At 33.7% G+C, this 13791-nt stretch overlaps 1 protein-coding gene across 1 annotated transcript; it reads right to left on the reverse strand.

Annotated features, from left to right (window-relative positions):
- Window positions 1-2882: 2882 nt before the first annotated feature.
- LOC115984849 (zinc finger MYM-type protein 1-like) lies at window positions 2883-3719 on the reverse strand. Its single transcript, XM_031107845.1, has one exon. It carries the CDS (start codon window positions 3717-3719, stop codon window positions 2883-2885), a length of 837 nt encoding a protein of 278 aa, XP_030963705.1.
- Between the last annotated feature and the right edge of the window lie 10072 nt (window positions 3720-13791).

Raw genomic sequence — 13791 nt, forward strand, 5'->3', positions numbered from 1 at the left:
AATGGAATTTAATTGGGAATGATGTCACTCAGTCTATTCTTCAATTCCTAAACACTGCTTCTCTGCCTCCACATCTTAACCATATTTTTGTTAATTTAATTCTTAAGGTTAAATGCCCTAAATCTGTTTTTGAATACCGATGCCATCAATTTATGTAATGTGTTGTATAAAATCTTTTTGAAGGTTTTAACTAATAGGCTCAAAATAATTATGCCTAAAATCGTTACAGAGCACCAGAGTGCTTTCACAAAAAGCAGACTTATCTCTGATAATATTTTAGTTGCTTTTGAATTTTTACATAGTATGCAGAACCACAGTGGGAAAGATGACTTTATGGCTATTAAACTAAACATGAACAAAACCTGTGAGAGTGGATTGGGTATATTTGAAAGTAGTGATGAGGAAATTGGGGTTTTGTGGCCAATGGATCAAATTAATGATGCTTTGTGTTACTACAGTCACCTACTCAATTCTTATAAATGGTTAATCTAAGGGTATGATCCATCCCTCTTCAAGTATCTGCCAAGGAGACCCATTCACCCCTTTCCTATTTCTCTTGTGTACTAAAGGTCTACATGGACTTATTTCCCAAGCTGCTGCAACAAGGGATATTCGAGGTTATTCTTTATGCAAGAATGGTCCACGGCTAACTCATTTTCTTTTTGCAAATGACACCCTTCTTTTTTTGCAGAGCCACTAAGTATTAGTGTCCAAAAATGTGATCAAGACCTTGAGTTTATTGGCCAAGACCTTTTAATTTATAAGATCAATTTATAGATAACGTTACACAGAACTGAAAGGCCTCTGAATTCCTTAATCACTTGTAGAATTTTCACCTTAGGAATTTCAATGATATACGTATGATTAATGGATGATAGCAATCTTCCCAAATTTAAGCATGACTACATAAACATCATTGCCAATTAAATTTGAATAACTTTGATAAATAAAAATAAAATAAAATGAAAGAGGAGGCATGCATGTATAATGTCTGAGCCTAGGACTTTAAGTGGAGCTATCTGTTTTAGAGCAACCTCCATCTCATATGAAGGAACTCACTGATTAAGTATACGTTGATCTCTGCTGTCATTTCACAGTTTACTCCCTGTATAGCTTGGTTGAAATTGCTTAGGTTAGACACCTCAAAGAATCATTGGTAAATGGTAATAGTCCAATAGAAAACCAAAAATGATATCACCATTCCTCAACCCTAATATAGAATTATGCCATTGGCGTCCAGTAGCTTAACTTTGAAATTTAAAAATATCGCATATTATATATGGTCAAACCCTTGAAGCCACAAAAATCTCGCTAGTTTAAAATTATGCCATTTTTTTCCTTCTCCAATAAAAGGTGTTCGTGTCTTAAAATTCCCATTGTCTCATAATCTCCACCACTCAATACATGCCTATTGAAGAAGAATAGTCTTCCTTTCCTTTTACTCCATAGTTGCAATCTTTTTCGGCATACCTTCACCTTCTCTTTCAATTGGAAAATAGCGCATGCATGCCATCAGTATTATGCTCGCATTCATGCTGACTTTACAGTTTCCTCACACCCATGCATGATCCAACATCGACCCACATATTTCCTCAGCACTCACCACCCCTCCCTTGTCTCGTGACTATTGAAATCTCAACCGACATCTTAGTCTCTCAAACCGGCTTTCATCCAGCCATGTTAATCAATTAGGAACACAACAATTAGGGGTGTAGCCAGGAATGATTACTTGAAGGGGCCGGGTTGTAACAGAGATATACTAAATATAATTCTTAAGTCTATTGGATACAAAATTATCAACTTTCATATATCATCATAAATTTGAACATTAATAAACATGAAAAACTGTCTAGTTCAATGTAGACATACAAAAAAGAACATTCACATCAAATCACACCTGGCGATGATTTTTCATGGAATAAAATTCATCCATTATCATCTCTACAGTGAAATTCCCTTCAATTTCCTTCTCTATATAAACTATCATATTATCTGCCAAAAGCTCATCCTCCATTCTATTGCGAAGTCTTGTTTTTAACAACTTCATAGCTGAGAAAGCTCGTTTTGTAGTTGCTGTAAAAACTAGAAGGGTCAACACAAGATGAATAAGTCTATCAATCAAAAAATAGATTTTAGACTTTTCTGAAATTTTTAATCCCCTACATAGCTCGGAAATTGTACTCATATTCTGAAAATCTGGATGTTTTATCACATCAAGCTCATAATGTTACAATTGAGACTCCAAAAGTTCTTGTTCATGTATAGTGAAATCTTGAGGATAATATTTCTTAACCAAATTGCATATATCAACAATTTTGAATAATCTAAAAGCATTCTTGGGATTTAAAGCTGAACTAAGAATGACAAGTTCCGTTGTTAGCTCACAAAATCTACTTTTCAATTCTTGCAATTGAAAGTCTATTGCAACTGTAAATATGCCAATTCTAAAATGATGTTCCATTGTTAAATCTTCATCTTGACGACGATATCTACCTTGACTTTTATTGTAACAAGCATTCATATCAGAAATATCAATTTCATGTTGCTCACAAAATGATATAACACTATCAAGTAAAGGCTCCCATCCATCATCTCTCAACTTTTGAATAAGTGATTTTGTAGTTGAAACTAAATGCATGACATTTAAAAGATCTTGAGAATGTTGTTACAAAGCTTGACAAAGAACATTAGTAATTCTCATTATCTCTTTCATCAAATGCAAGATTAAAATAAATTCAAATGATGTTAATACCTAATAAGCTCCCTCGACATCACCGTGTTGTTTATAGTTAGCCCCTTCCTCAGAGATAGTGTTGATAACTTTGCAAGTAGCGTTAAACATTTTAATCAAACTACAAATAGATTGAAAATGAGATCCCCACCTAGTATCTCCAGCTCGTTGCAAAGTACCACTGGTTTGCACCTCTTCCAGTCTCAATTTCATTAGAAGCAATCATATTCTCAACTTGTTCTGCTTGAGCATGTTGCAATTCATCATTATGCTTACTAAAACCAACAACAATATTGATAATATTAACCAAATGATCAAAGAACTGATGAACATCTTTTACTTCTCTAGATGCTGTAACTAGAGTTAATTGCAACCTATGAGCTATACAATGTACAAAAAAAGCATATGGGCAGTCTTTAAGAAAAAGAGCTTGTAATCCATTCCATTCACCACGCATGTTACTAGCCCCATCATATCCTTGACCTTGAATATTTTCAATGTGGAGGTTGTAATGAGAAAGGACAGCACATATCTCATTCTTTAAAGTCAATGTAGTAGTGTCTCTAACATGCACAACATGAAAGAAACGCTCTTTAATGAAACCTTCTTTATCAACAAACCTCAAAATGATGGCCATTTGCTCTCTCTTCGACTCATCCCAGGCTTCATCAACAAGAATGCAAAATTTTGCATCCCCAATTTCTTTACAAATAGCATTTCGCACATTACTAGCAAGAATATGCAAAATCTCCTTTTGAATTGTGGGTGATGTATATTTGGCATTTCCTGGAGCATTTTCCAAGACAACACTAGCTACTTTGTCATTGAAAGTTGATGTGAATTTTATCAATTCAATAAAATTACCTCTATTTTTTGAATCAAGGCTTTTATCATGACCTCTAAAAGCACAAGTTTGGAATGCTAGCCATCGACCACACTCTATTGAGGTTTTGAGCCGCAACCGATTATTCTCTAATTCTTTTGACATTTGTTTCTCAATTAGCTCGTCAATATGTCGTGAATAATTCTTTAAATCCTCGCAACATTTCACAGTAATTTTATGTAGGGAGTTTGGATCTTTCCTTTCGTGACGAATTAAAGGACAATTCATTCCATCTTTCACCATTTTCCAATTATTAAAACTTGTTGAAATGAATGCATCTGATCTGGGACGACCTATTGGTTTCTTACTAAAAAGGTAGCAAGGTAAACAATATATCGCATCCATTGAAGGTGAGTATTCCAACCAATCCCTATGTAATTCAAACCATGAAGGTTGAAATTGACGACGATGAGTATCATCATTGTATGGATAGTCTATATTTTTAAGTTGATATGGACCTTCTTTGAGATAAGCCCGTTGGATTTCATCTTATTTGTTGATAGGAAATTCACATATTTGTTTACGTGATCCTAGATCACGATCTATCTCTTCAAATTGAATTCTTGAACATTTTGAGGGGTGTTCATCAAGCATTAAAGTATCAACATTTGTTTCTACAGCCACAGATGTCCTAATTTCTGAATTGCTAACATCTTTTTTCTTAAAGAATGCATCAAATGTTTTTCATTTGCTCATAATTCTTTTAGCTTTAAGAACATGACTCAAAAATTAACCTGAAAATAATTTTAAAAAATAAAATTTTAATAGAAATTTTTACTTAGTTATATGGATGTTATTCATACTCAAGAAAAAAAAAAATTCCACTATAATTTAAACAGTCAACCCATCAATCATCATCATCCCTATTATTAAAATTTTCTTGTATTTTAATTTTTTTTAATACAAATTTAATTAATAATAACCCCTCAAACAAAAACAAAAATTAAACACACAAGTATTTGTACACAACATAAACCAAACAATTTAACAACTCTCACAGTCACATGATATCTAACTAATCAAAAATAGGTAATAAATCAAAATAATTTTACCTTATAAACTTTGTCTTCACAGAATCACAAAGTGCAAAAATGGGTGGGCCGTGTGGCAATGCTTATTGCCTACAACTGTAGATATTCTTCCCTTCAAGTCTCATCAGTCATCACAAACAATCTCCTTATCTCCATCCCCATGCCTTCAATCATATATTTCTCTAAAAATCTATGAAAATATAAAAGCATGTGAATATTTAGGTGTAGATAGTTGAGAAAATCAAAAAAAGACACTGAAAATAGATGAAGGTCTAGTGCTTAAATAAGAGAAGAAAACTCACCAGGCAGTCACCAAGTTCCAAATCCTAAAATTTGACAATGAAATATGTTGAATGATTTGTTTTAGAAAGCAGGAAGAAAGAAAAAATTGGTTAGGATTTTTTTTTTTTTTTTTTCCGGACTGGAGCTATTGAGTTTCTTTTGGGGGCTGGTAGGCAGTACCAGTGGGAAGTGTATGTATCACAGAAGACAAAGAAAAGAAAAGAATAAGAAGTAAAGTGGGAAGTGTATCACAGAAGTCAAAGAAAAGAAAAGAATAAGGGAATCTGTGGGGTGGGTTTTTGAGATGGAGAAAGTAAAGTTTTGTTGTTATGTGTTTGGATTTTAGTATTTAAATGTTACTGGGCCAACTTTGTGTTTTATTTGGAATAGGAGAGACCTAAAACTAAAGGTGGGAGCCTGGGAGAATAAAGGCCTAAAACTAAAGCTGGGAGTGTGAGAAATAGTGGGGATATTTTTTGGGGGGGGGGGGGGCGGAGCAGATGTCCAACTATTGGGGGGCCCAACTATTGGACTTTTTTTTTTTGCAGGGGCCACGGCCCCCTAAGGAACAACGTGGCTCCACCCCTAGTGGGGACCGTGGAGTTGGTTTTTGAGATAGAGAAAGTGAAGTTTTGTTGTTACGTGTTTGGATTTTAGTATTTAAATATTAGTGGGCCAACTTTGTGTTTTATTTGGAGTATGAGAGGCCTAAAACTAAAGGTGGGAGCCTGGGAGAATAAAGGCCTAAAACTAAAGCTGGGAGTGGGAGAAATAGTGGGGACATGGGGGAGGGGGGGCCAATCAATTTTCATACCTACTCTGTTGGACTTTTTTTTTGCAGGGGCCACGGCCCCCCTAAGGGACAACGTGGCTCCGCCCCTGACAACAACATGCAGTGGGTCTTTATTTTCTCACTATAAACATGAGTTTCCAAACTATTCACAGTTCCCAAACTAGCCTATGACAGTTCTAAACTATGCAACTCATTGTTCTCAATGTGTGGCTGGAAACCAGCCTTCTTCTTGGACGGAAGATCTTATCGTGCAACTGCTTGCTTCTTCCACACCAGTCCCTCTCCACCTCTCCCTCAGCTTCCTGGGAAGCTCTGCGTTCACGGAGGCTGATTCTGGGCTTGTACTGTACGGACCAGCTAATTAAACTTCTTGCTAGATTAAGTTTGGCCCACTATACTATAGGAATTTGAAATCTCTTTCAGCACACAGCGTGGGTTTTCTTGGGTCCATAACGTGATTAAAGTGGGCTTGTGGATTTTACCACAGGCTGAGATAAACCATACTTGGCCCACCAATATGCTTATGGAGTTGTGCTAGAGTCACGGAAAAGTCCACAGAATTTTTCATTCCCAACTCAAATGTGAGTAAAAACACTCTGAAATTTTTTGGTGCCATTTATTTATTTTATTTTTCCAATTTAAGCATAAAAGTCTCTTCCTCTATATTAAAAAAAAAAAAAAAATGTGATGGTTCGCTTGTAGCTTAATGGTTAGGGCCTCAACGTAGAGAGTGGCTTTGTTTATGACTATGAGGACTTGGATGAGTTTCTTAAAGGATGCTTTGGTTGGGCTCTATCTATGTTTACCTTTTTTAGGTCATGGTAAATATATCAGTGAAGTTTTTAAAACTATGTATGCATTTAGATATCGTTTATTTTGTTGAAAACTTAAAACTGAAAACAATAAAAAATAATTTTTCAATTACTATTCACTTTTAAAATTGCTGTTCATTTGCCTATTTGAAAACAAGAGGCGTTGAGCTTAAAAAAAAAAAAAAAAATGATGCAAACGTGAAACAAACGGACTCTATACCCTCACCCTCTTGGACTTTTTCCCTAGTGTCAATCTCAATTCTCAATTGCCCCCCCCCCCCCCTCCTAAACTTTCACATGAAGCAATTTTTTTTTTTTTTTTCAATTTCTAAATTATTGTGCCATCAAACATGACAAAAAAGAGTATCTTGCATGCATATGTTATGAATCTCAAATTATGTTCAAAACTATGAAATAATACCAATCCTTGATAACTTGTTTATAATCATGAACAAAATCATTATATTTTATGTTAAATAAATTATTTATAACTCAATTTTCTTATAACAGTTTTATATGATTATATACATAGATTCTAAAAGAAGCTAGAGACAAATGATACCCTTTTGGTTGACATGTGGAAATGAAATGAAATAGACTAAATTGAAAGTTCAGGGGCAAAATACCTCAACTAGAAGTGCAATGGATAATTGATACAAGGAACTAAGATATTTCCCATCTTAATTGATGGATTTCTTCAAATGATGTGAACGCTTAGTTTAAAAAAAAAAAAAACTAAACTAAACTAAACTAAAAAAAAAAAAAAAAAAAAAAAAAAAAAAAAAAAAAAAAAACGTCTTCACTCCTCTGTTGGCTCTCTATATGGCTTAAAATTACATGACAAAGCAGGGTGGAAATTTTATGCAAGGCCTTTAATATGTAAATATTAATTAAAAAATTACTTAATACTAATCAAATCAAAGTTAATTTGATACATTAAATACATAATTTAATAAATAATACCAGCTAAACTAATATTAATTAATTTCATATAGTGAATTGAATATCATAATTGAACCATGAATATAAATAAAAAGATATAGAAATATATCACGATTAAAAAATATATTTTATTTTGGATATATGATGATGCATTGTTAAGAAAGGTTGTGATATAATTTTTAATTTTATATCTTGTTTTTAAGAGAGAGAGATAGATATTATTTAGTGTGTGGTTTTGTAGGACGTCAGTTTCCAAAAATTAAAGTCTCAAACTATTAGGGGAGATTAATTTATAATTGATAATTTAACAAAATTGCAACATTTTTTTTGAAATATTTTAGGGTTCTATTGTTCTCGTATTTTGAGAGTCTTAATAGAAATAAAAAGGAAAAATGCGCCATAAGCATTATAAAAACAACCTTTAAAAATTTTATATTATCTTTAATATCACTAATTAAAAAAAAAATGCAGAACCATTAAATATATATATATATATATATATATAATTTTCTAGAAAATTGGACCTTTAACTACAGAAACTGGGGTCTTTTTTCCTGAGGGGAATTTTGTTTTTTTGGTGGGGCCTTAGGCCTAGGCCTAACTTGTCTAGGCCTTGGGCCGGCCCTGTGGCAAAGGCAGCAAAACAATCTTGTTCTCAAATTTTGAAACAGAATGAAAATGGTTCCATTTTCACACATTTAAAAGGAATCCGTTAATTGGAGCAGAAAATATATTTGCTTTCTCTATGAGAGAGAGGGATAGAGAGAGGAACACCAACAGAATGGCATTTTCAATGGTAAACTACAAGAAATTGAAAATGAGCATTGTTTTATCATTTTATGCATTACTTTCTTTTGCAAATATATTCTCCAATTCTATAAATTGTTTGTGAAAAATCAAATGAACACAACCCTGACAAAGAATTTAAAAAAACGAGAGAGAGAGAGAGAGAGAGAGACGAAGCCATTCTCATCTGGTTAACTGTTACGTCCAAATTAGTAGCATTTTCATGGAATGTATTTTCCTTTCTTTTGTTTTGTCATCCTCCCCTATCTCATCTGGTTAACTGGTATGTCCAGTCAGGGACGGAGCCATTCTTTCGCTTCATGCCCCCACCTCCCCCCCAAATTTTGGAAAATAAGAGTATATATATAGGCACTTACAAATTTGAGCAATTTTGCCCATATTAGATTAGACTTGCCCCCCTCAACAAAATCTTTGACCCCTTTAAACAAAATGAAAAAGCCTAAGAAACTTTTACAAATCTAAAATCCCAAACAAAACAAATTGGTAAACTCAAAAAATTAGCCCAACAACATAGACTAATAAAAAAGCTAAAGAAATTTGAGCACAATCAGCCAATTTACCAAAACATTAGCCTAGCCCTTAAAATTTTTGAAACAAAACCAATCTGATCTCAAATCATTCCATCAAATTTTCCCCCCCCCAAAAAAAAAAACCTTAACCTAGAGAGAGACACTAGCATTGAGACGTGAGACAGAGGGAGTGATGGCTAAGACCAAAATGCTGCAGTACCACACGGCACTTTGGTACCAAATTTGCTTCTGAGAGAGACCAAATCGCTCTCTCATCTTTGCTGAGATAGAGGCAGAGCATATTTTCTCTTATACTCTCTCTGTAACTCTCTCTCTCTTTAACTTTATTTTTTGTGGTAGCTAAATGAAGTCTCACTATTTCTATTACTTTAACTCTGTTTTATTGTTCGGAGTTTGTACCGATGTACTGGGTGTTTTTATTTTAATATTTTTTATGAACCACCCATGTGCTGACTAGGTGATATTGTTTTTTATAACATATATGCGCTGCTGTGTTCTTTTATTTTATTTTTTATTTTTTTTTATTTTTTAAAAAACATATGCATGTATGAATAAAGAAGCAACAATATCAATAAAAAATATTTTTTACCGTCTATCATTCTAGCTATTTATATGAATTCTTGCAATACAAAACTGTCAAATAAATTTTTTTTTTTTTTAACTAAGAGTAACAAATGATACAATATAGATAAATAATTAATGGTTTTGCTTGTCTTTTAGTGTATTTTTCAAAAAGTTGAGATGGTTTGAAATTTTAATAGTTAGTTGTTAATATTTAATAAAGTTGGTTGATTGCAGTGTTGTGCTATGCTTAGTGTCATTTTTTACAAACAATTTTATGTTACGAAACAATTTTATGTATGAATTCAATTATAAATGATTTCTAAGATTTAAAAAACCATTGAGTTCCTTTTTCATAGATAATTACATTGTTAATACTAAATGGATGTTATTAGGACTTTTATAATGATTTTTTTTCCTATATTTCGCCCCCTCTAACTTGAACTCCTGGCTCCGTCCTTGCATCCAATAATTCATTTTGATGTGCATGACACCTGGGTGCATGGTGTAAGGGATCAAGAATTGAAATCCTATATTGGATTCAAACAAATATCTTAATTAAAGACTCTTTCACAAGAATTTTCAAGATGTGCACTCTAAAGCATTTGTGTTTTGTCTTTTGTGCTAGTAAAAGTGAACAAGGGATAAGTCATGCCAGCTTCGTATTCTTGATTCCATCACTGATTAAATTACTCCAACAAAAGGATCAAAGCAAAAATGTTTCCCATTTGACACACGCCCTGTAAACACATGAATCTTTTTTACAGACTTGTGCGTATATTCCTTGTCACTTGCAACCAAGATGGAGATTCGGACTCATTGGGCAAGTTACTCTCAAATCCTTGCCAATGTTCTTTTCATTTCAGGAGCACTCACAGCAGTGTCACTGGCTTCAATCTTTCTGCCACAATTTCTTGGCTGGTTATTTCTCATCATATGGGCTTTTCTGCCTGTTATTATTGCAAGCCACTTTCCTATGTTTACATACAGGTGGATTTTCCTAATAAGAATTATGGAGGCTATTTACTCCATATGTAACATTTCAAGTAGACTTATGGGACACATAATAGTGCAGTAAAGAAGTTTGTCTATGTGATATTAGGCTATTAGGGAGGGTGTAGACATCAAAATTTTTATGATGTATCCACAACCGTCCAATTGATCATGATTGAATATTTTTTATTAAATTAATTTCCAATTGATGATGTGGACAATATCAATAAATGAAATCAAGCCATGTGGCAACATTAAATGAAGAAAGCCATGTGGCAACGTCAAAAGAAAAAGCTTATATGAAAGGTTCTTATAAAATGGAAAACCAAATTAAATTCATAATTCATAATTAACTCTCAATAAATACTGAGAAAAAATTCCAAATCAAATGGTATTGAATTGCCTATAAATAGGGGAAATTATGATGTACTCCCGGAATACTATAAATACTTATTCCCTCCTCTCACATGAATGGTGGGTCTTACTAATTAAATTCAAAGTGGAACCCACCATTCATGTGAGTGGGGAGAGTAAGCATTTATGGTACTCTAGGAGTACCTAATAATTTTCCTATAAATAAAGGCTCCTCATATGAGAAAATGAGACAAAGAAACAGAGAGAGAAAAACCCTACTAACACTCTGCCAAAATAGAGAGTCATCTCTAAATCCAAAGAGCACCCTTGCTCCCTCAAATCAAAGTAGCTAGGGATTTTCCTTCAATTTTGTTCAAGATCAAGCCAAAGGCCCTTGACTTCAAATCAAATACATCCCCACACATCCAACTTGGAGACATCAAGGCACAATTCAAGATCAAGCTTTATAGCCTTTCGGATAGTAAAGTTTCTTAGAAATCAAATCAAAGGAGTTTTATTATATTCTTTCATTGTAAAAAGTCATACAGAGGATTGTACTCACATATATACAAATCAATATAAATTGATAATTTGTTACACTATTTTGTGACCGTATGATTTATCTTTTACGAATTTCGTGTGTACAGAGGGTCTTATATAATATAGTTTTCGTTGAATTGTACGTCTTTAGTAATTGTATTATACTAGTCTTTCGTGCTTGTATATCTTGTAAACTTGTATTGTATTATGTTTGGAGGTCCACTAGCTAAGTAAGTTCTAATCTGAATGTAAAGTCTCCCTGAATTTTTGTAGCATATATATGTATCCATGCAATATAACAAACCATGGCTCCTGAGCATATATTTCACACTTCACTTCATTACCAAATTGGACACTGAGCATCACACAATGAAAATAAGGGGTCTTTCATCTCTCATTACTCACACAAACCATGGCCCCTTTCATTATTCTTTTTGTGGTGGAAGCTTTTGGAATAAAGATTTTGGTAAGAAACCTCTTCACAGTTCTACTCCTACTCCTAAGATTAATTCTTGCTATTAGTTCATTTGTTTTTGGCTATGCTAAGTTACTTTGATAGTTCTTAATCTATTTATATAACAATCCTTTTGACTGCATGTCTAATGATTGTTGTTCTCATTTTCCTTGATACGCGTTTTGTACTTTAGTAACCTTTTGATTGCTGGATGCCACAAATGGACTTTGCTATTCTGTTTATTATAAATCATGATTCTTATGACCATATGTGAAAGGGTGATACCCCATGTACGAAATGATTGGAGGGTTAGGTTATATGGAGTAACAATGGTTGCGGCCTTGAAGTCTCAAAGTATTTAGGCTAGTATTAAGACTATGGAAATTTTCTTTTGGATTCTAAAGCTGTCAGGGACAAATTTGAGTCAGCTGCAATACGTGATTTTTAATAAATTATAGAAAAATTATTTTGGGCTGATTTTTGATGGTGCATACTACACATATAAGAGCTTATCCCTATTTAATTTCAAGTTAATTGGATAACTTTTCATGGACCAAACAATGTTTACAAAATGGTTGGCTTGCATATATTGAATTTGAAAGTGCAATGAAAACATTGAGATTTTGTGGAATTTACTTCAAATCTTTGTTGAATGGATTGGCTTGTAAATTCTTGTGCTTTCTTCGACATGTGTTTTACTTAGTTAATTTTAATAATGGTCTTGTTTAATCATTTAGTGCTCAAAAGGGAAACTCGTGAGATATGCTACCTCTATTTTGAATTGACGTATTTTATGTTATGTTTATATGTACACATTGCTCGTAGTGGAGAATTAAAATGCTTTGGTTTTGTGTTGTGGCACTATGAGCTTGTATGCTCGCTTGGTTCCCATTTTTGAATGGGTACTTGTCTTAGGTTGGGCAAGCTAGGCATTAGTGCCTTTGATTTGATTTAGGGGTTCCTTTTTGATTTTGGAGACAAATGTGATGGTAAACTATGCGATAAGCCTTGTTATTAATAGGGTTGATCCTTATGTCTCTAGATTTCGAGATTCTTGGTGATGGACCTATTGACTGGATTTGTTGATTTTGTGATGCCCGGTTGAGGTAAAATCGGTTGGCTTTCTGAGGTTAGTGGCTTCTTAAATGGATTTTTGAAAATGAATCATTATTGCACTCAATTGTTTTATGGTTAAAACCATTTTGGAACATTATTCAAGATTTTCCTAAAATTTACTATTTGTACTATAATTGTTAATCATTTATGGAAACGCATGAGGCATTGAAAGTGCATCATATTTCTTTTTGCATATGGGGAAATGCATGATTTGTTAGCATGGAAAAGACTAGCATCTTTGATTAAATTATTGAGAATGGAATTCATGGATTTTATGGTATATTGGAAAAATTAAAAATGCTTTGATAATTGTGAAAGTTGATGCAAAACATTTTTGACAAGAAATGGTTTTGAGGACTTTGAGAATATTGTTGATATTTGTTATTGAAATATCTTTTGAAAATACTTGGAAGCAAACTATATATTTTTTAATACATTTAATTGGTGAGCTTTTGATGTGGATTTGCCCTTGTGCTATGATGTTGGTGATTACCCCGTCTTTGTGACGTGTGATTACCCCAGTTTCGTGATGACAAGCCACGTTGGAGGCTCCCTATTTGCATGACACGGGTAAATCCTTGAGAGTGTGGGTGAGGTTGCTGCCCATAAGGCCAACAGACTATATGCAAAAGGGGTATTGTGTGATGCATCATTCCCTACTACCTATGGGGGGAAGAGGTAAATCCTTGAGTATGTGGGTGAGGCTAGGTAGGGCTAAGAGACCACAAGCAAAAGAGGTACTACATGGTGCATTATTCCCTGCTGCCCATGGGGGGGGGGGGGGGATAGGAAAATCCTTAAGGGTGTGGGTGAGGCTAGGTAGGGCCAATAGACCACATGCCAAAAGAGGTACATATCATGCTAGTGTGTTTGAGTTCTGACCTTTCTATGGTAGTATGATGTCTTGGTGACATTTTTGTCTTTGTGACACCTTGGGTGAGGTTTCTAGTTTTAAAATGGTA

Source organism: Quercus lobata, chromosome 4 (genome assembly GCF_001633185.2).
Source record: "Quercus lobata isolate SW786 chromosome 4, ValleyOak3.0 Primary Assembly, whole genome shotgun sequence".
Taxonomy (NCBI): Eukaryota; Viridiplantae; Streptophyta; class Magnoliopsida; order Fagales; family Fagaceae; genus Quercus; species Quercus lobata.